Raw genomic sequence first — 27055 nt, forward strand, 5'->3', positions numbered from 1 at the left:
GCATATAGTATATTATATACTTTATACTATAATACATTATATTATGTTATAAACTATATATTATTGTTGTTATATTATATACAGCAGTGGTCATCAAAACCTTTTGGTACTGGCTAAGAAATAGACTAGTTGATCAGTGGAATAGGTTAGGTTCATAGGACAAAAGTCAATGATTATAGTAATCTAATGTTTGACAAACCCAAAGACTCCAGCTTTTAGGATAAGAATCCACTATTTTACAAAAACTGCTGGGAAAATTAGAAACTAATATGGCAGAAACTAGGCATTCACCCACACATAACACCGTACACACCAAGATCGAAATGGATTCATGATCTAGACATAAAGAATAACATAGGATAGTTTACCTCTCAAATCTGTGAAGGAGGAAGGAATTTGTGACCAAAGAAGAACTAGAGATCATTATTGATCACAAAATAGATAATTTTGAATATATTAAGTTAAAAAAAAGTTTTTGTACAAACAAAATGAATGCAGACAACATTAGAAGGGAAGCAATAAAGTGAGAAAACATTTTTACATTCAAAGGTTCTGATAAAGACATCATTTCTAAAATATATAGAGAACCGATTCAAATTTGTAATAGTTCAAGCCATTCTCTAATTGATAAATGGTCAAAGGATATTAACAGACAATTTTCAGATGAAGAAAATGAAACTATTTCTAGTCATATGAAAAGGTACTCTAAATCACTATTGATCAGAAGAATGCAAAAGACAACTCTGAGATACAACTTACACACCTTTCAGATTGGCTAAGATGACAGGAAAAGATATGAATGTATGAAAAGATGATGAATGTTGGAGGAGATGAGGGAAAACTGGGACACTGATAAATTGGTGGAACTGTGAATGGATGCCAGCCATTCTGGAGAGCAATTTGGAAGTATGCTCAAAAACTTATCAAACTGTGCATACCCTTTGACCCAGCAGTGTTACTACTGGGCTTATATCCCAAAGAGATATTAAAGGAGGATAAGGGACCAATATGTGCAAAAATGTTTGTGGCAGCCCTTTTTGTAGTGGTAAGAAACTGGAAACTGAATGCATGCCCCTCAATTAGAGAATGGTTGAATAAAATATGGTATATGAATGTTAGGGAATATTATTGTTCTGTAAGAAACAACTAACAGAATGATTTCAGAGAGGCCTGGAAAGACTAACATGAACTGATGATAAGTGAAATGAGCAGAACCATGAGATCATTATACATGGCAAACAAGAAGACTATAAGATGATCAATTCTGATGGATATGACTCTCTTCAACAATGAATGATTCAAACCAATTCCAATTGTTCAGTGATGAAGAGAGCCATCCACACCCAGAGAGGACTGCGGGAAATGAGTGTGGCTCATAATATAGCATTCTCACTCTTTCTGTTGTTTGCTTGCATTTTGTTTTCTTTCTCAATTTTTTTCTTCGTGATCCAATTTTTTATTTTGCAGCAAGATACTTGTATAATTGTGTGTTCATATATTGAATATTTTAACATATTTAACATGTATTGGGCTACTTGCTAACTAGGGGAGAGGGTGGGGGAAAGGAGGGGAAAATTTGAAACAGAGGTTTTGCAAAGGTCAATTTTTAAAAATTACCCATGCATATGTTTTGTAAATAAAAAGCTTTAATAAAATTTAAAAAATACAAATTAAAACAACTCTGAAGTACCATCTCACACTTTTCAGATTGGCTAAGGTGACAAGATAATGATAAATGCTGGAATGGATGTGGGAAAACTGGCGCACTAATACATTGTTGGTATAGTTATGAAATGATCCAACCATTCTGGAGAACCATTTACAACTATGCTCGCTCCAAGGCAAACTCTGCATAGCCTTTGACCCAGCAGTGCCACCACTGGATCTGTATTCCAAGGTAATCATAAAGAGGGAAAAGGTCCCATATGTACAAAAATGTTTGCAGCAGCTCTTATTGTGGTAGCAAAGAATTGGAAAATGAGTAGATACCCATCAATTGGGGAATGGCTGAATAAGCTGTGTTACATGAAGATAATGGAATATTATTGTTCTATAAAAAATGATAAACTGTCTGAGTTTTAGAAAGGCCTGGAAAGATTTACACAAACTGATGCTGAATGGCATAAGCAGAACTAGGAATACACTCTACACAGTAACAGCAAGAATGTGCAATGATCAACTATGAAAGGCTTGGTTTTTCTCAGTAGTTCAATGATCCAAGGCAATCCCAATATTTTGGTCAGAAAATGCCATCTGCATCCAGAAAAAGAACTATGCAGATTGAATATAAATCAATACATGCTACGTTCACTTCTCCTTTTCTGTTTTTTTTTCCCCCATGGCTTTTCCCTTTTGCTCTAATTTTTCTCTCCCAAAATGATTTATAAAGCAATGTATATTAATTTTTTTTAAATGACTAATTAATGAGATCCCTTTCATCTTTAATATTCTGCAGGTCATTATAATTTAACACAGTAAAGTTGAAAAACCTATTGAAAAAATGTGGATTTGGAAAAGGACCTGTATGTGCACGAATGTTTGTGGCAGCCCTTTTTGTAGTGGCCAGAAACTGGAAACTGATTGGATGTCCATCAGTTGGAGAATGGCTGAATAAATTGTGGTATATGAATACTATGGAATATTACTGTTCTGTAAGAAATGACCAACAGGATGATTTCAGAAAGGCCTGGAGAGACTTACACGAACTGATGCTGAGTGAAATGAGCAGGACCAGGAGATCATTATATACTTCAACAACAATATTATATGATGACCAGTTCTGATGGACCTGGCCATCCTCAGCAACAAGATCAACCAAATCATTTCCAATGGAGCAGTAATGAACTGAACCAGCTACGCCCGAGAAAGAACTCTGGGATATGACTAAAAACCATTACATTGAATTCCCAATCCCTATATCTATGCCCACCTGTATTTTTGATTTCCTTCACAAGCTAATTGTACAATATTTCAAAGTCTGATTCTTTTTGTACAGCAAAATAACGTTTTGGTCATGTATATTTATTGTGTATCTAATTTATATTTTAATGTATTTAACATCTACTGGTCATCCTGCCATCTAGGGGAGAGGGGGGGGGGGGGGGGTAAGAGGTGAAAAATTGGAACAAGAGGTTTGGCAATTGTTAATGCTGTAAAGTTACCCATGCATATAACCTGTAAATTAAAAGCTATTAAATAAAAAAAATAAATAAATTAAAAAAAGAAAAAAAAAGAAAAAATGTGGATTTAGGGGCAGCTAGGTGGTGTAGTGGATAGAGCACCAGCCCTGAAATCAGGAGGACCTGAGTCCAAATCTAGACTCAAGACACTTAACACTTCCTAGCTGGGCAAGTCACTTCACTCCTATTGCTTCAGGAAAAAAAAAAAAAAAAAAAAAAAAAAGATTTGCAGTTCATTTAGGGCTAAATATCTTAACCACAGTTATACTCAGATACTTCCAAGATTACTTCTGAAAGATACTTCAAAGATTTAAGACATCTTAATCTATGATTATTCTCAAAGCAATTTCAGCAAAAGCTTTCTTCATTATGCTACTGGGAAGCACCTTAACGAAAAGCACTAAATGCAGCAATTAAACCATCATACATAGTTTTTTTTTTTTTTTTAATGTCCTTTTACCCTCACCTAGAAACAAAATGAGTTAACAAAAAAGAAAAAAATTAGAATTCAATTTTTAACTTAGTGCTCTCTTAATTTCAAAATGTTACTTTGGAATTGTCACCTTATTCCAAAATGATGCTTCCTACTATTAAAAATCTGATTTAGCTTATTCTACTTAAAAAAGAAACATATTCTTTCTTATTCAATACTCACTTTCCTCAGCAGTATCAGAACCGAATGTTTCAAGTATGATGATGAGTAGAACTAAAAGGAATTTACTTAAAACTCAGCAGCCAAAGCTAAAAAACATATGGGTATATATGTATATTTGAATATGTGTATATACATTCTTCTATATCCTTTGGGTGTTCCAAAAGTTCTAATTCTAAAGTTTTAAAGCTTAAAAAAAAAACACTAATTGGATGCCTTCTTAAAAAATTAAAAGTAGCTTCTTGAAAGCACTATAGCTCTCAAAATGAGTATAGAACAATCTTGTATAAAACTTCCAAACTTTAAGTAGACCCATATGGAATGAAGGCTAATGCAATTACCTGCAACATTAGTTCACAGTCATCTCTTCCAACAAAAATCATTTCTCGTGGCAGCCTGTGGCGGGTGCCTCCACTGCTCACCAAAAACCAAGATGTTAAGCTCATTTTCTGCTCAGCTTCTAAGTCTCTGGCAAGACTACGTCATCCTGCAAAGAGAAGCAAAGAAAAACACATTCAGATATTTTTAGCTATAGTCCTTACTCAAAAAACACTGAGTAGTCATATAATAGAATTCAAATAAGTACTACTCAGTATTATGTGTGCTTCTTTAAATGAATTTTTTCCAATGGAACTGAAACCAGCTACTGGATTAATATTAGTCAAATAAACCAAAAGATTTCATTAGAAATTTAATTTTTAAAATAAGACACTAAAAAAAAGGTAGGCATTCAACTAATAAATACCTGACACAAGGAAAAGCTTTTTATATAACTCAATTATTTATAACTGTCATGTGTGCATTAATACTAATGCAATATTTATATCATATAGACATCAAAAAATCTCACTACATATAAAGGTAATGAAAACATTTTATCCAAAAAAAGTGACTCATTTGAAATAGTTTAAAAATACAAATTAAATTCTGCTTACTTAGTAAAGGATTGGTGAATGCAACAAGGGCACCTAGTCTTTTCATAGATAAAGCCCAGATTCCTCAATTCATTTTCCATGAAAATATTAAATTCCATTTAAATTTTGCCAAATAACAAAATATCATGAAATGGCAAAATTTAACAAAATATCATTCTACTGAATATTAAACATTACATATAACAAAGAATTGATTTAATATAAATATTAATAAGTTACTAAAGTTAAGAAAAGCACAAATAATCTATGACTAATTTATGACCCTAACTCTCAAACTATGTAATTTGTTAGTGACAATCTGTGAGAAATTCTACTTCTCTCAATTCAGTAAAGTCCTTACTACAGCTGCTTTATAGCTTTCCATCTGTCTTTTCTGTCATATTGGACTGTGAGCAATTCTCAATACATCTGATATGCATAACTCAAGAATATTACTGCAGAATCATGACAAATTTCACAAGAGAAAAAGCCAATTTAAATATATTTTATGATGTGAATGTCTGAATATTAAGAAAAAAGTCATTGAATTAGTTCAGAAAAAAAAAAAAGTTATGGGCTAAGTCAGAGAAGCCATCCCAAATGATCACATATCTGACCTGTGGCAGAGGATTCTAAGCTCATATTAGTCTAATCAGCCATAGATGAGCACACTGTAAACCAACTCTAATAAAGCGATCTCATTTTGGTCCTCTTCGAGAATAAAGGACAACAACCAACCAACCAATGTCCCCAAAACAAAATATTTAACTATTTATTATACAGAGTGACACTGAAGCATTGTAAACTGGGAAAGCTTGACATAACTGTATAAGGAGAACGTTTCTACACTGTGAACTCCCTTTATAACAATGAAATCACAGGTTCTGAATCAACTAAAACAATCTGAAAAAAAAAACAAAACAAAAAAAACATGTTAACCTCAGTATTCAAAGCTAAATTTAAGCAATAATTGCAATGGACAATGGAGGAAATATTCTGTCCTGATAGTCTCCCATTAATCTACCATAAGGAGATGTATATTTAATTATCTGATCTCTGGGGTCACCACTGATTGTTCAATTACTAAGAGGTCAACTTCTTTTTAGGAATCTTTTTATTTTTGCTGTTATAGTCACTATTTTTTTTAAACTTCTTTTTTACTATGTATCCTTCTATACAATTCTTTCCAGGCTTTTCAGAATACCTCATATTGTGCTACACAACAATATTCTATTACATTCCTATACCTTGGCTTTTTAAGACTACCCTATAGGTATCAATTTTGTTTCTAGATCTGTCCTACTTTAAAAAGTGCTATTCTGAATATTTTGTTATAAGAAGAACTTCTCAAAGTCGTAGTCCAGTTTTAAATTATTAAAACTTTTAAATGTTAGCTTAAAACTATAAATGTTAGTAGCTTTAACACTATCATAGCTTTTAAACTGCACTAAAACTTTTAGGTCTTGACTTCCTTAGGATATACGTTCAAAGGCTAGATTTCTGGATCAAACTATATTCCCATTTAGTCACTTTTCTTGCACAATTTCAAACTGTACCACATAATGGACCAATTCAGTGTCTCCAATAAAGTATTAGTGTGTGCATATGAATATATAACCCCTTTGACATTGAATATTCTCAATTTTGTTGATTCATCATTGCCAATATGCACACCATAAAGTAAAATTTCAAATTGCATTTTTATATTATTTCTGTATTTATTCATATGTAAGTTCAATTAAGAAGACATAAAAACACATAAAAAATTGTTCATGAAAAAAGTTCAGCTGTCCAATATATACCCAACTAAATATTTGAATAGGATCCTAGATAAAGCAATGACAAAGAAGATCCACATAAAAATTACACAAAAAAAAGATGTCCAGAAGACAGTGGAGTCTGTAAGAATTACACTATGGATTCTATGAAAACTGTCACTATGGACACAAAGCTTTAATACAGTTTGCAGAAAGGCTGTTTCAGAGGGAAAAAGTCTCATACAAAGGATGCTAAGCATGGTTAACAAGTTGTACCCAAGAAAGCTATGTCCATCCTGCATCAAGAAGCAAGGATATGAGCATGCACATGTGTCAGTCTGACTTCTGTCCTAAGTCGGAATCCAGCATGGACAAGAGTAATCCTTGAAAGCTTGAAGCTAAGGGGAAAGCAATAAAAATGGAAGCAAGAGGCAACTGTGGATTCAACACACAAACTTGGTTATGGGCATGTAGTTAAGTAATCAGGATCAAAGTTGAATATGTATTGCTATCTCTTCAAACTTACAGAGATTTCAATTAGCTAATAGTAGTTGGGTTCAGTCTTGGAATTCAACTGGAAAGAAAATATACAATTATGTTGCCAGTCCCAAACCAAAGTCTGGTGCTTCTAAAGCTCAAGCCAAGAAGATAATTAGAATTCCTCCTAAATCAGACCATTGAAGGGTAAACCAAAAGTATGCAGGTGGCTGGCTTGAGTCACCTTAGAACTTTAACACAGCATTCGATTCATAACAGCAGGATCCAAGAGAAGATAGGACCAAATATAATAACACTGGCAATTGCTCCAGAAACTCATAGAGTCAGGCCAAAACACAAAGTCCCAACTCAGGAAATAAAGGGGGAAGGATGAGACAGCCATGATAAAGGAATATTATGAAGTCAGGTATGCACAAGACAAACACAGAAAAGACATTGTCAAGAACACATACCTACAAGCAGAGTCTCAAAGAAAAACAGTCTGGTTATAAGATCAATCAAAATGTCTTAAAAAAATGAAGGAAACATTTAAAAACTATAAATGACAATTATTCTAGAGTAAAAAATTGGAAATCTTGAGTAAAAAAACTGGAAAAGAAATGGGAGTACTTTATAAGGAAAATTCAGAGCTTAGTATGAGAAAACATTTTTTGATTGACTCTTGAAGTATCATTTACTTCTAATTATCCAATTCTAATTTTTAATAAATTATTTTCTTTGGTTAAATGTTTTTTACCTCCTTTTCCATATGGATAATTTCTTAAGGAATTATTTTCTTCAGTATATTGCCCCCTTCCCCATTTTGCCAAATTATTTTTATAGAGTTGTTTTTTTCAGTCAATTTTTGTTTTTTTCCAAATTGTTGAGGTTTTTCCCATAATTCTCCTGTATAACTCTCATTTCTTTCTCCCATTTCTCTTCTACTTCTCTGATATTTAAAATCCTTTTAGAGTTCTTTAATTGGCTTGAGGCCAATTCATATTCCCCCCCTTTGAGGCTTTTGATTGCTTTTCTCCTCTAAATTTCTATTCTGATCTTCCCTGCTGCCATAGGAGCTCTCTGTGGTCAGGGCTTTTTTTTTTTTTTTTTCCTTCCCTGAGGCAATTTGGGTTAAGTGATTTGCCCAGGGTCACACAGCTAGAAACTGTTAAGTGTCTGAGACCACATTTGAACTCAGGTCCTCCTGACTTCAGGGCTGGCACACTGTGCCATCTAGCTGCCCCTTAAGGATCGAATCTTAAAACAAATCCAATACGATTCTAATTGACCACTAAGAAATCCTAGGCCAAGACCTATTTAGTTTTGTTTGGATATTGATTGACTCAGATTGAATGTAAAAAAGCAGTCATTTCTGCTTTGGTCAGAAACCCTGAGGGTCTTCCCTTCCCAGATTCATTCATTCATTCATTTATTTATCTAGATGTTTTTGAGACTAAGTGAAGGAGGAGATTCTGTGCCTCAATTGGTACTTAGCCTTAATAAATGAATGAGTTTGACCTCAGTAAAACTGAGACTCCTTGAAGACCTCAGCTTAAAAAGACCAAGGTTTCCCATTCTAATCCAGGACCATTTCCAGTCTTCTTGAACTTTATCTGGCCACTTCACCCAGATAGCTAGCTATGGAGGAGAAAGTGAGGCAGGTGACCTTGCATAGCCCTCCCTCACTTAAATCCTAATTCAGGTGCATGTCATGGCATCACCTTCCTGATGTCACGGTCTTCTTCAAGAATGAACAAATAACAACAATGATAAATGTTGGCTTTAGCAATAAGAAAAGATTGAATGTGGATTACAACACAGTATTTTCACTCTTTTTTGTTGTTGCTTGTTTGTTTTCCCCCTTTCTTGTAGTTTTCTTTTTTCTTTTCCTTTTTGATCTCATTTTTTTTTTCCTTAGCATGACAAATATAAAAACATCTTTAGTGTTATGGGCCAGAACTCTGTATTTGAAACAAGGATTCTTATAAGGTGCTAACTCAGTGGAATTAATAAGACAATGGTTATGTAGTTTTAGCATGGGGATTAATAGTTTTCTAGTTCTGTACATGTACTTAGTACTTAATATAGTTCCACAAGATTCACACCTATGATAATATAATTATAATAGAGTATATATAACAGCCAGCAAGGACTGGACTTGAGATTCATTCCATCTTCATCAGCCTCCTGGTGGCTCTCCTTCTTCCTGTACTTTGGGAGGGACTGGTTCAGACTCAGAACAACCCAGAGACATTCAAGCCATCTCACACCACCATGGTGGTGGTCCTTCTGCACTGATAGCAAGGCCTGTCGGAAGGGGGCAGAGCCTCAGGCAAGAAGATAATAAAGAATTTGGACTTTATCCCTGGCTATTCTCATGATGATTACGCTACTGAAAACAAGGCTGCTCCAAGACCTCCAGAAAACCAACAAGAATACTACATTTTGTCCTCTAAACATGTGACTAAGGATTTACAATTAGCAATCCAGACCGACTGGATCCTCAGTTCAGTGGAAAAGTCTTCATGACCCAGAAATTAGGGTAAGTACAAAAATAAACCAGAAGGAAACTTTGTTAAGGGTTAAAGTAGTGTTTCAGCTGAAATGGGACAAAGATTTAGAAAACAGCCTTTTTTTCCACCTCAAGAAAAGTGTATCGAAAGCTTAGTTAAACTGATAAAAAATAAAAAAAATTAAAAAAAAAAAACAAGGTTTGATTGTAACTTGGGAGCAGATCAATGAACAGTTAGAAACATTGCAATACACATCTTCTTGGTTCTCTAAGGAAAAAGAATTAGATCCAGAGGAGTGGAAATTAGGAGAGCAATTAAGTGAATATTACCATGATAATGGTCCTGATTTAATTCCTAAAGAAACATTCTATACATATAACTTAAAACAATTGGCTTTACAGAATTATATAAGAAGAAGAAAAAAGAAGAAAGAACAGGAGGGGGAAGATAGTGACAAACTAGGTGAAAAGAATGAGGAATCAGATAGGAATGGAATTAAGTACAATTCTGATGAAATTAAGGAGTGTGGTGCTTCACCTTAGGAGCCATTACGGCATTCTCCATCTCATGACCCTCCCCCCTCAATTAACCCTCCATAGGTTAATAGAGGAGGAGGGGCAGTGACACAATCAGTACCCCCTTTGAAGCAGCCTATGACAAGATTACAAAAGGCACTAGTTAAAGCAAAAAAAAAAAAAAAAAAAAAAAGGACATTATCTGATTTAGTAGAACCATACCCTGTGATTGAAGAATTTGAATCTTCAGGAGAAGATACACTCCTTTTGATCTGGAAATAATTAAGGATTTGAAAAAGGGTTGCACTCTTTATGGGGCTATATCATCTTATGCCAAGATGGTACTAGAGAATTATGTTAGAGAATTATGGCTTAAGAAATCTTAACTCCTAGTGATTGGAAATCTATAGCAAGGACATATTTAGAACCTGGACAAAACTTGTGGCTTTCGGAGTATAGTGAACTCTGTAGAATATAAGTCCAACGCAATAAGTTAATACTCCAATCACCTTTGACCAACTAACAGGTAAAGGTCGATCAGTATGCAGACACTTCAACATGGATTAATTACCCTTTGATAGCATATGAGCAAATTGCTGCTGCTGCTATCAAAGAATGGGGCACCCTCCTAGCAAAAGATCAGGGGGAAGCCTTCACGAAAATAGAGCAAGATCCAAATGAACCTTTTGCTGATTTTGTGGGACGTCTGCAGACAACTGTCACCAGAACCATTGGTAAAAATGCTGCAACAGGAATAATGATCAAACAACTTGCTAGAGAAAATGCTAATGAGGTTTGCATAAGAATTATATGGGGACTACACAAAGATGCTCCTTTAGAGGAGCTCATAAGACACTGTGCCACAATGGGCACAAATGCCTTTTATACCAGGTTATGATACAGAACATGGGAAGACAGGTTCCCTCATGGCAAGGGACTTCCAGAGAGATTCTTAATGCTTTCAGTGTGGTAAAGTAGGAAATCTGAAAACTCATGAGATAAAGTGAGGGAGCAGAATGGGAGATTAAGACCCAAAACCCCATGTCCAAAATGCAACAAGGGTTTCCATTGGGCCTCAGAATGTAGATTGACCCAGGAAAATGAGAGGCGGGGCCCAGCAACAAGACCTCAAACAAAAAACAGATGGGGCATGATGGCAGCGAAGGTTACACCTGAGAGTCTTTAGAAGTTCAATACTCTGATATGATCAATCAGCAGAGAAGCATCAGATGGGAAAAAGGGATTACAACTGGGGAGAATACAGGCTTTTTAACCCAACAGAAGGGCAGTGTCCAGTGCAAGCAGCTCCAATATAATCTCCAGGTGATGAGCATTAAAAGAATTAAAAGATTAAGCATCTTTTTTGTGGTTATAGATAACCTGAATTTCTTCCTTTGTTTATACTAAATATAAAATTTTATATAATCAAAATTGTTCACTTTTCAAATGTGATCCTATGTTGCATATCATGAAAGAGCTTTCTTTCCAAAAATCTTAAGGGTAATTGCTTCCTTGTTCCTCTAATTTGTTTATGATGAATTTTAGAGGTCATGTCCATTTACAACATATTTTGGAATATGGAGTAAGGTATTAATCAAAAATTTATTTTTCCAAGATTACCATTCCAGTTTTCTAGAAGTTTTTGTAATGAGTCCTACTACCAATACATAAGGTCTTTGGGTTTTTATAACTTAAGTTTCTTTCTAGGCTTCTTTGCTTTTGAATACTGTATACCTAACTTTGTACTAACTGCTCAATTTTTTCAAATAAATTCCAACTTATTTTCATTATTATTATTTTGTAATATAGTTTGCAATTTGGTACTGATAAGACTCCACTCTTTCTCTTTTTTGTTATTAGTCTTACAATCTTGCCTATTCCCCAATATGAACTTTTTTTTCCCCACTGAATAAAACATTATTTTAATGATTGATAATGATAGCTCTGATTAAATTTTGGATAGTGGTGTCATTTTTATTATATTGACTCAATATATCCAATGGGCAATTAATGTTTATCCAATTATTCTGGTATTTATTACTGTAGAGTGTTTTAAAATTATTGGACTCTATTTCTAGCTTTTCCTGAGAATTTTTTTGGCTATATATAGGAATATTGATATTGATAATTTATGTGGATTTGATCTCATGCAACTCTTTAGAAGTTATTTTAGTTGGTCCTTCAGCACTGTTTAGGTAATTTATAATTTGCAAAATTTGATCATTGTGTTTCCTTTATGTCTAGATTTATTACCTTATTTCTCTTTCTTGTCTTATTGCTATAACTAGAATTTCTGATACTACTAATCAGCACTTTTCCTTTGTCCCAGAAATTACTGGAAAGGTCTTAAATGTTTATCACATAGGAATCTAGATAGATATTATTAGGATACATATTTTTAGAAATATATTGAATATTTAGATACATATTTAATACATTAAGGAAAAGTTAACTGATTATTATAATTTCTAGAGTTTTTAAGAGAAATTAATGCTATATTTTGTCAATAAGGCTTTTAAGCATCTATTGATATAAAAAATCATATGGTTATTTATATTATTTATATAATTTATTCTTTCTTTTTTTGTTGCTTAGTTATGTCTAGTAAAATAGTACACTGAAGTCCTCTATTATTATAGTCCTTCCTATTTACCTTGTCCCTTAAGTATCTAAATGCATGCTCTTAGCTGTATATACTATATTAAGTATTGATACTGATTCATTCATTATCATATTAAATTATCATAATTTAATTTCTTTATTTTCTTTTTTTTTCAGTTTTTTTTCCTAAAATCACAGCTTGCTGTCTTTGCTCAAGCATAACAGATTTTGTTCTAAACCCTCATTTTAATCAATATAAATATGTTTCAAGGATGTCTCTTATATTGTCAGATGTAATCCATTTTTGTACTCTTCTGTGTTGTGTGTCACATTCATGTTCAATTATAATGATTCATGTTCTATTCTATTTTCTTTTTTCCTTTTCCTCTTTCCCATTACTTTATAAATAAGAGCACAAAAGAAAGTTGCTTGCCAGTGATACTCAATAAATCAAATAGATTCTTTCCTCTCTGTTTCTGTCCTTTTCTTGTCCCTGATTCCAAGTTTTTTAACTTTCCTTTCCTTCCTTTTAATTCATTTTCAATTTACATTCTATTCTCCGCCCATTGACTTAAGATACCCCTTTTCCCAGTTCCCCATGAGACCCTTTCTCTGGCCTCTCCTATAATCCTTTTGAGTTTAATATATTTCTATTCAATTTTCTTTTATATAATTCAGATAAAAATGAGCTTCATCAGATGCCACCTTCCTACTCCTTCTTCTGTGTTTATATATACTTCACCTTAAATATCTCTATTAGGTTAGTTTTAGTACTATTATGTGACAATCATAAAATCATTAAACTAGAAAAAAAGAAACCTATCAGGCTCTGATCATTTTAACCTTTCTCAGATTCCTAAAGATGTGAGGATATTCCAAGAGCCACTTATTTATTATCCCTCTTTTAATATGTAAAACAATTTATACCCATATATCCCTAAAGGCCTTGTGCTCTGAGATCCACTGGGTAATTTCCTTGTATCTGCTAGCAGGGGTCCTCAAACTATGGCCCATGGGCCAGATGCGGCAGCTGAGGACGTTTATCCCCCTCACCCAGGGATATGAAGTTTCTTTATTTAAAGGCCCACCAAACAAAGTTTTTGTTTTTACTATAGTCCGGCCCTCCAACAGTCTGAGGGAGAGTGAACTGGCCCCCTATTTTAAAAGTTTGAGGACCCCTGCTACATACTCCATGCCCTGTTTCTTCCTTCACAGTTCCTTACCCATCCCATTCAATTCAGTGGCAATAAGCAGTAGATTTCTATTCTTTATTACTCTCTCCTCACTTGGAATTAGATAAATTTAAAATCCAGCCTCAAGACACCTGTTAACTAATTGTAAGACTCTAGGGCCAGAAACTTTAAGCTAAGTCACTGTTTCCTGATGTATATAAAATGAGAATAATAATAGCACTTACATAACAGGGCTATTAAAGAGAATAATAGGAGTGAATCTTTGTAAAGTTCTTTGTAAACACCGAATCCTTTATTATTATTTAATGATTATGATAATGCTAAAGGGAGTTAGCTTGTGCATGAACATACAAGATTTGAAATGAAGTGGACTAGTAGCCAATTGCTTTCCTCCAAGATATCACCTGAGGCAGAGAAAAAAAATGTCTATCTAGTTCTATCATACTATTTTGCCTTCTCAAAAGGTAGGAAAGTGGTGGGAAAGAATCCAGACTCAAATTTTTTTTAATGAAATATTTTAAAATTTTAACATAGTTTAAAATATTTAACAAAATATTTTTTCATGAACAGAAAAAATAGAAGAGAAGCAAATAGTCAAACAATCACTCAAAGAACATTTATTAAGCATCTGGCAAGCATTGTGCTGAATATTAGGAATACAAAAAAAAGTAATATACAACTATGTATAAACAAGGTATATACAGGATACATTTGGAAATAGTCAATAGAAGAAAAACACTAGAATTAAGAGGGATTGAGGAAAAACTTCCTAATTTTAGATGGGGCTTGAAGGAAGCTCACAGGATAAAAGTTGGAAAAAAAGTATTCCAAAACTTAAGAGTCAGCCATGAAAAAGACTCCAAATTGGGAGATGGAAGTTCTAAGTATCTTATTCTTTTTATAAATATATTTTATTTATATTTATTTCATTGTATTTGTATATATTTATTGGTCTCAAAAATAGGATGTATAGGAATAGCTAAGGATTAATGGATCTCCTGGAAGAACAGACAAGTCAAAAAACCTGAACACCAAAATGCAATAAAAAAAAAAAAAATACAAGAAAACTGCTCCAAACTTCTGAATATAGTAAACAAAATATAAACTTGAAGAATCCTGAGTGCTCCCAAGAAAAAATCTTATGTTGCAAACTCCAATTACATAATAATTAATCAATAATTCTATAGATAAAACAACAAATTCTACATTAACATAAGTCTACTTGATGTGGGAAAGATTCCTGTCTTTGATTCCCAAACCCCCCTAGTTAATGTAATTATCCTTTGACTTACAAATCCTGGTCCTTTTGTATTCCAATAGAAGATCCCGGCCTGTCCCAGCCCCACCCAGATCTGAGCCAACTTTGGGGCTACACCCAAAAAGCCCCTCTAGCTAAATCTCCTATTATAAAAGGGCCACGCTGGGAACCCTCTCTTTGCAGAGATCCCAAACATGCTACCCATGTCAGGACTCTCTGTCCACTGGACCCTCTGTCCTGTGCTCTCCTTATCTCTACCTTCACCTATTTCTTTTCTTCCAAACCCAATAATAAACCTCTTTTATTAATCTAGCTCTCGGGCCAATAAATGCCTTTATTAGGGACTTGCCCCGCTACTACATCTCATTTACCACCATATCCTTGTGCTGAATCCAAGAGAGTTGCAGGGGAGCTCTGCTTGACTCCCTGTACCCCAAACCTGCCACTAGAACTCAACTAAACCCTAATTTCATTTAGGTACCACAAATCTAGATTTCAACATATGCTTTACCCACCAGAAACTGCAGAAGTGAATAGAGTATGTTCTAAAGAAGAATAGAACTCCTTGGTGACACACATTACAAATCTAAACCTAATTATCATTGAAAAAAGATGATGTTTAATAAAATTTCCTCAAAAACATGAATCAAATACAACTATCAAAGCAAACACGAATAATGAAAGAAATTATCCTAATAGAGAAAAATTAGAGAATCACCTGTGAAATTTAAAAAAAATCAATAACAAAAATAACACAGGACCTCCTTAAAATTATGCTTTAAGAAACATGCAAGTGGAATTTAAATAGAAATGAGTGTAAAGGAACAAGCCTGAAATACCATGGTCTAAATCTTAACTACAGATGAACCAATTGTTGTTGGAAGGGTGGGGAACATATAAACCTAAACTACAGAAAACTAAAGGGGGAGAGGAGAACAAGAAGATAGAGGGAAACTGATATAACCCAATAAAGTCAATGGTAAGCCATGAAGAAAAATAAACTGAAATCTCTTAGAAACAAAGACTTGAAGAAAGTGAGAAAAGAATAAAAGGAGAAAATTTCCATTTAACTAGGGAAGGGAAGAAATAAGGTTTTAATGAAGAATGGAATAGAGATACATTTTGAAATGAGATATGAGAACTTTATAATGGATGCAATCTGCAGAAATTGGTACATGAAGACCACTAACTTTTAGAAAATACTGTGCCTCCATAGGTATCCCTGGGAGATGGGGAATCAGCAACCAGAAATACAAGAAACCAAGAAAGATTTCATGGCTAATGAAAATAAAAAAGATCACAGAAACTGCAGGTATAGAAATATACCATATAACCAGACACACAGGTCAATTTCAACCTGAGGCAACTTTTCTCTCTTATCGCCTATAGGAAGTGATACTTCTAAAAGTGAGACACAAGGGGAAAAAAAGGGGTAATGGACCAAGATTTTAAAAGTCATAAAACAGGAACTGTCTAAGAGGTAACTAAAAACAGGTACCTGAGAAGTTTTCATTTGATGATAAACAAAAAGACTAAGTAAAAAATAAATATAATGATCATGAGCTAAAGAATAAAAATATAGAATAGGTAGAGAAGAAAATTAATGAAAAAATGTAGTAAAGAAATCAAGAGAAAGAAATAAGCACTTATATGCACCTACCTTGTACCAGGCATTGTTCTAAGTAGGCATTTTTTAATCAATATTACCTCACAATTGGTTCATGTCTTGCTTCATGTCTTCCAGGAATTCTAGTTAAACTTATGCCTAAACTGGTTAAAATTAAAGCTGTGTTTTTGGAGTAATTCTCTTTGGGACTTGTGTCGTAAATGTCTGTGTCAACATTATAGTATTCTTCACTCATTCTTCCACAGTTAACTTCCTGATTTCAGTCTATATTAGGTCTGGGCTCTTCACTCTTCTAAAGGGAATGTCTAGGCTGGTCCTGGCTATTGTTTTTCTTGAATGTTCCATCATCCTATTACAGAATTATCAGGGAAAGCTCAATCTAAGAACATCCAAGCCTTCTTCTAATACAAATTAAAGACTATCATCACTGGATTCTCTTCTTCTGAGCTCTGCAAGTTACCTGTGTTTGTATCTGATCAACAGGTCTGTGGACTTGTTCTAGCAGCAAGTTCTAGTAGATTGTAGCTAGTCTCAAGTCATTATTTGCCAAAATTGATTTCCCTTTAATGTTGAATTCCTGCCCTGATTAGTCCAGAGTAGACTTAGATTGGTCTAGTAGTCCATTCTTCTTCTCAATATAGTTGCTACATGCATCTGAACTTGTTCCAGTATGTAGGACACAGAATCACTTCTCACAAAGGAGAAATGATTTTAGGCACTGGTCCCCTCTCTTCAGTCTGCTAGGATCTGAGACCTAGAACTGGGTAGACAGTAAAAGATCTATGAATTGGCACCCTTGTCAGATTCCACCAACTATGTTGGATTTGGAAGGTATTACTGACTTGGCACATAGTCCCTCTCTCACTTCTGAGTTGGAAAAAGGACTATGATTTTTTTTTTATTGGGCTTGTCCACCAGAACCTCTACTGGAGCTTTTCCTAAATCTGTGTTAGAGCTGTTGGCAATGAATGTGGGCTGCACTTTTTCTGTTACTTGGCTATACTTTTATAAGTAACACTAGCTTAAAAATCACAGAGAAATTTTTTTTTTTTACACAATATTAGCTCATTAAAGAAAATATTCAAAAAGAATGAAAGGGCAGCAGTGGATAAAGCACCAGCCCTGAATTCAGGAGGACTGAATTCAAATCTGGTCTCAGACACTTAACACTTCCTAGCTGTGTGATCCTGGGCAAGTCACTTAACCACAATTGCTTTAGCAAGAAAGAAAAGAAGAGGAGAGGAGAGGAAGAGGGAGAGAAAGAAGGTGAGGGAGGAGGAGAGGGAGGGGAAGAGAGAGGGGAGGAGAGGGAGAGGAAGACAGAGAGGATGAGAGAAGGGAAGGGCGGGGAGAGGGAGAGAGAGAGGGAAGGAGAGGGAAAAGGAGGGAAAGGGGGAAGAGGAGGGAGTGGGGGAGGGTAGAGGAGAGGAGGAGGGAGAGGAAAGGAGAAGAGAAGAGAGGAAAGGAGGGGGGAGAGGAGAGGAGAGAGAAAACAAAGGAAAGAAGAGAAGAGAAAGGAAAAGATTGTCCTTTACTAGGCAAAGCCTTTGAGAACTTAAAAGTCACCTCAATGTTATACTGGAATATAGTATAGGAGAACGTTAACTTTAATAGTACTTAAATGATACAGCTGTAGCCATTTAGAAACTCTATTCCTAATGTTTATAAGCATGGAGAGCTGTGGGAATAGGGGAAAATGGATTTATGATAACCAGAGAAATCATTTCTCTGAAGCTAGACTTACAAGGCCCAAGTATATTTATTGAGCCACTGTATACAGCTGTCAAGATGTGCTTTTTAATTTGTTTATCAGCTCTTCTCCCTTTAAGTCATTCTCACTTCAAAAAGACATTTAAAAGAAAACATACAAAATTAATGTAATTGAATTTCTTTACTCAATTTAGCAATAAAGAGTTCATATTACATAAGTAGGTTCAATATAATATGATCATGGAAGTTACATGATGAAGTGGATCATAAAATAAACTACTTTCCTTTGAGAAAAAGGAGTTATGCTTATGAAAGACTCGATATCAGGTAACATATATTAGTATCATTCTTATCCCACAAAAGCCAAGCCTCAACTACAAACTTTTTATGATAATACAAAATATCAAATTTGTTTCAAGTCTTACAAAATGGACATAAATGTTGCCATCTACATTAGTTACACAAGAAACCTCATTGTACTAGTAAACACGCATATAAGTACAACACACTAGAAATAGAAGTAGGTATAGGATATCACATACATAACTAATAAAATCTATGCCTTCTGTACTTTTTTTTTTTTTTTTGGCTGAGGCAATTGGGGTGAAATGACTTGCCCAGGATCACAGAGCTAGGAAGTGTTAAGTGTGAGAAACCAGATTTGAACTCAGGTCCTTCTGACGTCAGGTCTGGTGCTCTATCCACTGCACCACCTACCTGCCCCCCTTTCTGTACTTTTGAATGCAGAGTTTCTTAAACAAATAAAAAAAGAGTTTTATTAAAGGTTGAATAGCTCTCTTCTATTCCAAGCAGATGTGCCCCAAAAGAATTATTATAGTATGTCAAATATATTATGTAGAAATGTGCTAAGTTTGGAATCCTTCAACTTTAAGTATACTCAAAGTCAATGAAATTAAGATTATATACTGTTTATTGTTGTTCATAGATTTAGAGCAGGAAGACAGGAGCTTTCTAGTCCAAACTCCCCATTTCACAGAAAAGGAAACTAAGGCTAAGAAAGGTAAAGGAATGCTTTTAAGATTCACAGAAAGAGATCAACACATCCAGAACTGAAACCCAGGATCTCTGACTCCAAAAACACCACTTTTGCTATTATGTCTCAGTGCAGCTGTTCCTAGCTACTTAATGTTTGTGAGTCTTCATAAACTTCTTCCTTTGTAAGCTCCACAGGACCTAAGACTGGGGTTGGGCTCACAGAAAGTATCACATATTGTGGGAAAATTATTAGACTCAAGCATAGGGATTAAATCATAGTTCCTACACTCACCATTGATGGGACCCTAGAAAAATCTTATTGCTTCTCTGGCTGCCATTTCCTTCTCCATCTGTAAAAAGAGGGAAGAATTGGACTACAAGATATTCAAAATTCCCTTAACTTCTAAATATTCCAGGAATCACTCTTTAAAAAAATTAAAAAAAAAAAAGCACTCTGCAGTTCAATTTGAGATAACATGCATCAATAAAAATGCTCAGGACTTGAAAGTCAAAAAGGGAAATCTAGGATGACATTTGGGGCAAGATGAAATGTACAGAAGGTTGGACTACAAAGAAACTGGAAGTAGTGACTGACTGCCTGTGTACATCTAGCTTCTAGTAAACATTTGAAACATCTCTCCCCTCATTTTTGAGAAATTAAAGTTAAACATTTGACATTAAAATTGCTGACAGGAAGAGAGTTCCAACTTAGCAGGTTTCATCTGTCCCTTCATAAACAGACACACCCAAGTATGAAAAAGAAAACTTTCCTATATTTATGGAAGACTCAAGTGGCAATTTAAAAATAAAAATTTTGTTTGTATAAAATCTCACTATTTCTTTTATCTTCTCTCATTTCCATTTTTGTGCCTTGTGTTTCCTTCTTCCTTTACTCTCTAAGGAATCCATTATTATCACACCATCTAATAGCTACTGAAGTCTCCCTATTTTTTTTTTAATTTTTCCTTTCTTTTATTATGGTTGATACTCTAATGTCTCACTTTTCAACTACCTTTCCCAATTCTCCTGTTAGTTTTTAGACTAGGCAAGGTGATTTGGCCTAAATCATACTGAAATATGAATAACTGGCAGAAAGTTTCCTTAGCTTTCTTGATATCCGGATTCTGCGGGACAGTAATTTTGCATAAAGAAGTCCTCCTCTCCTTAAATTTTTAGCTTATTTACTCATATATATAGTCAACTTTGAGCAGGGGAAAAGGAACTCATGTTGTTCAGTCCAGCTGTAATAAGGAAGACAAACTTTCCTTTTTCCTCTTCCTTTTCAGATTCTTAACTTCCTACAGCAGTCACTCTCTGCTCTTTCCTGCCTCTTCCACAGCTTCCAATCTGGATCCTGAGACATAGATTCCCCCTTTCAATAATAACAAGCAACTCCTAACTCAAGTCTCATCATAAGGAAGAATTGCAAATGTAGGTAATCCAAAGAACAACAACAACAAAAACGATAGCTTTAAGTAGGATGAACATGTACTATAAAATTCATGCAAAAGATATAATCCAGGACAGGCATAAATGTAGTGAAAAATGAGGAGTCCTCACTAAATTTACAAGTACTTATACACTTACTATGTTTCAGACACTGTGCTGAGCTCTGGAAGTAGCAAAGAAAGACAAAAACAGGTCCTTTCTTCAAGGATATTCTAATGAAACAGACAACAAGCAAATAACTAAGCACATACAAGGTAAAGAAGGTAATCTCATAGAAGGTAATATAAAAGTGAAATGCCCAAATCACTAACACTTGGTATTAAGATATAATTTTTCTTCATGCTTAAAAAGAGCACAAGATTCAAAGCACAACACTATTAAGTGCCAGTATATCCAAAATGGAAGAGGAAGAAATGGTATATTTATCAAAAATAATTATTTTATTCTCACCCTTTGTGGAATAGCATAGTCAATAAACAAAAAAAAAATAAAAGCAAGTGCACAGCTGTGCTTTGTTTGGATTCATTCCAAGATACTTGTTCCAAACTCAGAGTTGTCTCTATATTAGAAAATAAGTTCTGGCTGTTTATATTCATGCCGATTTTGAAATTGGTCTTCTAAAATTATTTTTTTTTGAAATTTTCTTTTTATTATGAACTTGATAAGACTTCAATAACCATTAACTTCTCCTTATAAAAAGAACAGAAAAAAAGAATTTAATATGATACTGGAATCTCTACTATGCACAGCTTGTTTTTGAAGTAAATACTAAATTATTAGGACTGACCAGGCCTAAGCTACACAAGCCACATACAACTAAGGTGGATGGAAATAATCACTTTCTCAACCACATTCAAGGCTATATAAAGTCCCATCTTTGCTCATACCTAAAACTAGCCCAACTGCAGGTATCTCCTTTGACAAGGGACTTCATTCAGGCTTGTGGCTGCACTAAATTTAATACATTCCCACTCCCTCCTCACCCTATTCCAGACCCAAGCACAAAAAAATAAAATCATCCACAGATTAAATAGCACAGTTTACAGGCAAGAAGGTCTTAATAGAAGATCCTTACACATTAGTCTATATATACCAACTGAAAACTAACTACAGTAATGCTTTCCCAGAAGAGTACATGAGCTCTTAACTCATGAGCTTGATGTGTTCAACCACAAGGTGCTATGATTTCAGATTCACAATTTTGAATCACCTACCCCATTTCTATTCAACTCAAACTTGAAACCAAAAAAAAAAAAAAAAAAAAAAAAAAAAAAAGACCTCAGGCACAAAATACATTAATGATGCTCTTTTGGTGGAATGTCAATAAGTTATATTTGGCTTTTATTAAAGCATAAGTATTTATTCACATCATATATAGAAAAACAATTTCATGGGAGTTTTGATACTTGTCTTGAGTAATCTGCAGAATATTTAATCAAATGATTATCATTTCTAGACTATTTTTTAAGACTCTCAGGTTTAGATTATATTTTTTCATTGATTCAGTAAATACGTATCTGTGAAGTAACCACAGCATATATACACAGGTCTTTTGACTCTTAAGTATGATGGATTTTCTATTACACAATGACCTAGATTTTATGCTGGATCTATTTCTCTAAACATGTTTCTTCATGTATATTATTTGGAGGAAAATACATAGAACTATATAAATTGTGATCGCTATTAAAACTAACTGAAAAAAAATATATATATATAAAAGCCCTTTATAATTAAATCATATATGGATTCCCAAAACCTAGTAGCACCGTGGCCCAAAGTACATGCTTAAATTCTTGTTGCATAGGAATGTCAATAGAATGTCAAAAATGGCCTTTAAATCATTGAATACAATAGATTCTGAAGAAACAGTCAATAATTCACCCAAAGAAAGAACTACTGGGTAAGTATGAATTTACCAAATGTAGTATCTCATTTGAACTATAGATGCAGATCATCTCATTTGAACTATACAATAACTCTGTGAGATAGCTGTTTATTATTCTTGTCATTTTACAGATAAAAAAAGTGAAGCACATACCAGTGAAAAAACTTTGTCCAGGATTATGCAGCTATTAAGTATCTACAGAAAACTTTTGATTCTTGAGTCTAGTACTTTACTGGCACACACTAAATTGTACAGGAGAACAATGTGATGAGAGATATAGAAAGTAGACTAGTTATATAGCAAAAGTATTAAGGGAGGTGGTAGGTATAAATAGGTGTGTAAATTATTGGGAATGGGATTAAGGGAATATATTTGGAAGGCTATAAAAATCTAAATTCAGTCAGAAACAAGAGGGCAAAAAGAAAGGGTGAGGAGAAAGAATAAGTGAGGGATTCTTGGTGGGGGAGGAGTATGGTTAAGTAATAGGAGGGCAAAATAGCATTAGAAATAAAGTAGGAGTCAGGAGGGAAAGGAAATGAAGAGATACAAATAAATATAAAGATCAGAAGTAGAATTTATTAGGTTAAAAAAAAGCATGGGTAAGAATCATGATCTCTTACAAACTTAAAGTGAAAAGAGATTTAATCAGAGAAAAATAGGGAAACTACCTTATATGTCAGCCACATTAATCAATATTATTTTAGGCAATTTTAAATAACTATTAAGTATAAGGTTGGAATATTACTATGTTGCAGGAAATGATGAGTTGATGGATTCAGAAAAATATGACTTATGAAGGAAAATGTTATCCATCTTCAAAGAAATAAAGGACAAACAAGCACAGTACATCTTACATAGATGCATATATATGTGTGTATATATATGCATGATTATAGATATCAATGTATATACATGTGTGTATATATACACATATATCTCCATGCTTAATTGTAACTTTCTTGGGGAAGAGGGAAGAAGAAGAGGGGAAAAAACAAAGTAAAAAAGTACAGAGAAAAAAAGAATCCACAAGGAAGCAAAAAAGACAGTTCTGAATACAAATTATAGTATTGAATAGGCTTTTTTGAAATGAATATCTATTGTTTTATATTTTGAATTCTCTCTTTTGAACTACTGTGCACATGGAAATTTTTTCCCTATCTTGTATTTAAGTTTTAAATAAATTAACTTTTTGTTTTTTTAATAATAAGAGCGCCAGTGAATAGTGTATATTTGTTCTAGTTGTATCCATTCAAAGTCAAGACCTCTAAAAGGAAGAATCCAAGTATGTTATATAGATCTTTTGTAGAAGATTTGCATGATGATATGGATAAAAACTCACATTCACAGAATGAGTGGGTGGGCTGTGATCTGCACTGCTGGAAAAAAACAACCAAGTTGAGGAGATCTATATTAATAGATGTTATCAATATCTTGGTAAAATATAATCTTGATAGAAGGAATTGGGCAAGGACTATCTCATTTTTTTATATCTCTACTTCCTAGCATGATGCTTGGCATATGCTCAATGTTTAATAAATATTGTTTAATAAATATTGAAACCAAGAATGATAAATCTAATCTACATTCATTTTTTAACAGATGATGTCCTGACTCCAAGAGAAGTTAAATGATATGACAAAGTCATAACTTACAATAATTTACAATTTCCATTAATAACTAAGTCTTGATTAGTGCAAACAATCCCAATAATTAGCAAATTATTCAAATTCACATTATTTGAAATTACACATAAATTGATTCCAGCTTGAAAATATGCAATACAATTTTAGTAAATAAGTTTTAAAAATCTATTTATTAACACAACAGTAAGAGATGAGAAAAACACATTCCAAATTCACTTTAGCAGCATGTTTTAAAAAAAAAAGTGTCTGATTCAAGTTTATTATAAATAGTATTTACAAAAGCAAATTAGAATATTTTTATAAAAATTCATGAATATCATATCTAAAGATAATCCTGCAGTGATTACATGATGAAAAACTTAATATACTTAAAACATTTCAGCAGAATTGACTGAATAGTCCTTTCCAAATCTTCATACACATGCTGATAGGTATAGAAAGCATTCTTGATGAATTTGTATGTTCCCATTCTCATACAATAAGCCAAGTGTAGCTTGATGAACTGGGGCATTATCAAAATCAATAAAGTTTCAAAAAATAATAGTCGTCCTTGCAACATTTTTCAACTGCTGAGTTAAAAAGCCACCGGTTTTCAAAAACATGCTTATTTGACTGTCAAAGAACTACCAGGAATAGACAATTGTAGACTCTCCAAGGGCAACAATTTAGAGACCGTTTAGTTTGTCCTGGTTTTAATTTAAAATTTTCTTCTGCATTACCTTCCAAATAAAGTGCCAAGCAAAATTTATTTTAAATTCAGCTGTTATTTCCTTCTGGAAGGCATTCTTTTCCAGACTAAGCCTGTTTCATTCACATTACAAATTTATTGTTCTACACATTCACTTTCTTTGATTATTTTCTTTAAAACAGGATATGTAGCTTTCACAATCTGCATTGATCTTTTCTCCATAATTTTAACATTATGTAAATTAACTCAATTTTTAAAGTGATCAAACCAACTAATACCTGCAGTAAATTCTTTCACAATCCATTTCTCGATTGTTGTTTTTTCAAACTGCCTTAAACGTGAAGCTTTTGTCTGAATGGCTACTCTACTGAGAATACATTTTTCGTTATAATTTTTATAATCCATATGGCTAAAAAAGACTCTCCTTTTCTAACCCTGTAACATTTTTATTCATTTGCAAACCACAAAAAACTAAGGCAATTCTGCTTTTTTTATTTCACCTGAGTTTTGATAATGTTCTGTACCACTGAATCAGGATTTTCATGATCTTATCCTATTTTAGACTTACTATGATCACATTCATGTCATTCAATTACATCAAATTTTTGTCCAAATGTAATAACAAGCCTCTTCTTTTTTGCATGGTCAACATTTCTATCTGAAGTTCCTTTTATCTATTTTGTTAAGGAATATTAAAAAATACTAGTAATACAACTCTTGTTTATGCAGTATGTAGCAATATATCATATCCATATAGTAATAGGCAAGTGCAGACTAATGGCATAGAAAGCTTAAAATGTTTGCCTAGCTTGTATGCTGTCACATTAACTATATTGTGGCTCATATTAATTCAACTTGGTGTCACTTAAAATTTAAACAATGAATTTTCTCATTTTTCTAATACTAATTGGTGGACCTATAATAATATCCTAAGATTTGAAACCAAATTATCTTATTATAAATATATTTTTCCAACATATAATTATTTGGAATCTTAAAGTGTTCAGAATTAGAAGATGCCCAATGCTTTATCATTTACATTCTATGCGACTCTGGGCAAGTCATTTCACCTCAGATGTCTTCATTGTTAAAATTAGGGAATTGAATTAGATGCTTAATAAAGTCACTTCAATCTCTAACTCTGTGATTCCATTCTCATTTTGAAAAACAATCACTGTTTGTATAGTGCAGCATACATGACAGGTAGAAGATAATGCACTCAACCTGACTTGAATCCAGAAAATTATCTTAGAAGTTTCCCTATTGATCAAATTTCCAATGTTAACTTGGTTTATCATTTGCATCCTTCTCCTAAAAGACAGAAAAAAAAAATTCTACTTTATTGAGAACTCTAATTATTGGGCAGCTAGGTGGCACAGTGGATAAACTTCTGGAGTTCAAAATCCAGCCCCAGATTCTTAATAGCTGTTATGACCTCTGTTTGTCTCAGTTTCCTTTTTCATAAAAATGAATTGGTGAAAGAAATGGCAAAACTACAGGAAAAAAAGAAGTTATGATTGTGTGCCAGATTATTGAGATTTTATTATATTAGGAATTCTCTACTCAGAAAAACCCACATTTGTACATAGATGGGGGAAAAAATTCCAAAGACAAATAAAAAAGAGATGTTTGGATTATTATTTGAAGTTAATTTCACTAGATTTGCTCATTATGTATAGTATTCTTGATAAAGATATGAAAAAAAATAGCATCTATAATAAAGTAAACATAGATGATATTTACTTGCCCACAATCTAGAAAACCCTGCTCTTTTAAAGTCATATGTTATCATAAATTTCAAATAGATTTGATAATTTCTGTAAGATTTTCCATGGCACAGTCAACAAGTCAACAAACATCTATTAAGCATTTACAACATGTCAAATATTCTGTCAAACCCTGAACATACAAAGGCAAAAAAAAATCAATCTCAGCAATAAAAGAGCTCACAGTCTAAAAGGAGAAAATATTTAATAACTATGTGCAGATATGATA

At 33.5% G+C, this 27055-nt stretch overlaps 1 protein-coding gene across 15 annotated transcripts in view; it reads right to left on the bottom strand.

The window, feature by feature from the left end:
* CEP170 (centrosomal protein 170) overlaps window positions 1-27055 on the bottom strand; it is a 174279-nt gene that overhangs the window by 138852 nt on the left and 8372 nt on the right. For 14 of the 15 annotated variants that reach the window (XM_031968531.1, XM_023502042.2, XM_031968535.1 and 11 more), the window contains exon 2: window positions 4173-4318. In XM_031968531.1, the coding sequence (XP_031824391.1) occupies window positions 4173-4277 (105 nt within the window). In that variant the 5' untranslated portion in view covers window positions 4278-4318. Of the gene's footprint in view, window positions 1-4172; window positions 4319-19684; window positions 19743-27055 lie in introns of all 15 variants that reach the window. The other variant, XM_031968532.1, reaches the window with a different exon arrangement.

Source organism: Sarcophilus harrisii, chromosome 4 (assembly GCF_902635505.1).
Source record: "Sarcophilus harrisii chromosome 4, mSarHar1.11, whole genome shotgun sequence".
In the NCBI taxonomy this organism is placed as follows: Eukaryota; Metazoa; Chordata; class Mammalia; order Dasyuromorphia; family Dasyuridae; genus Sarcophilus; species Sarcophilus harrisii.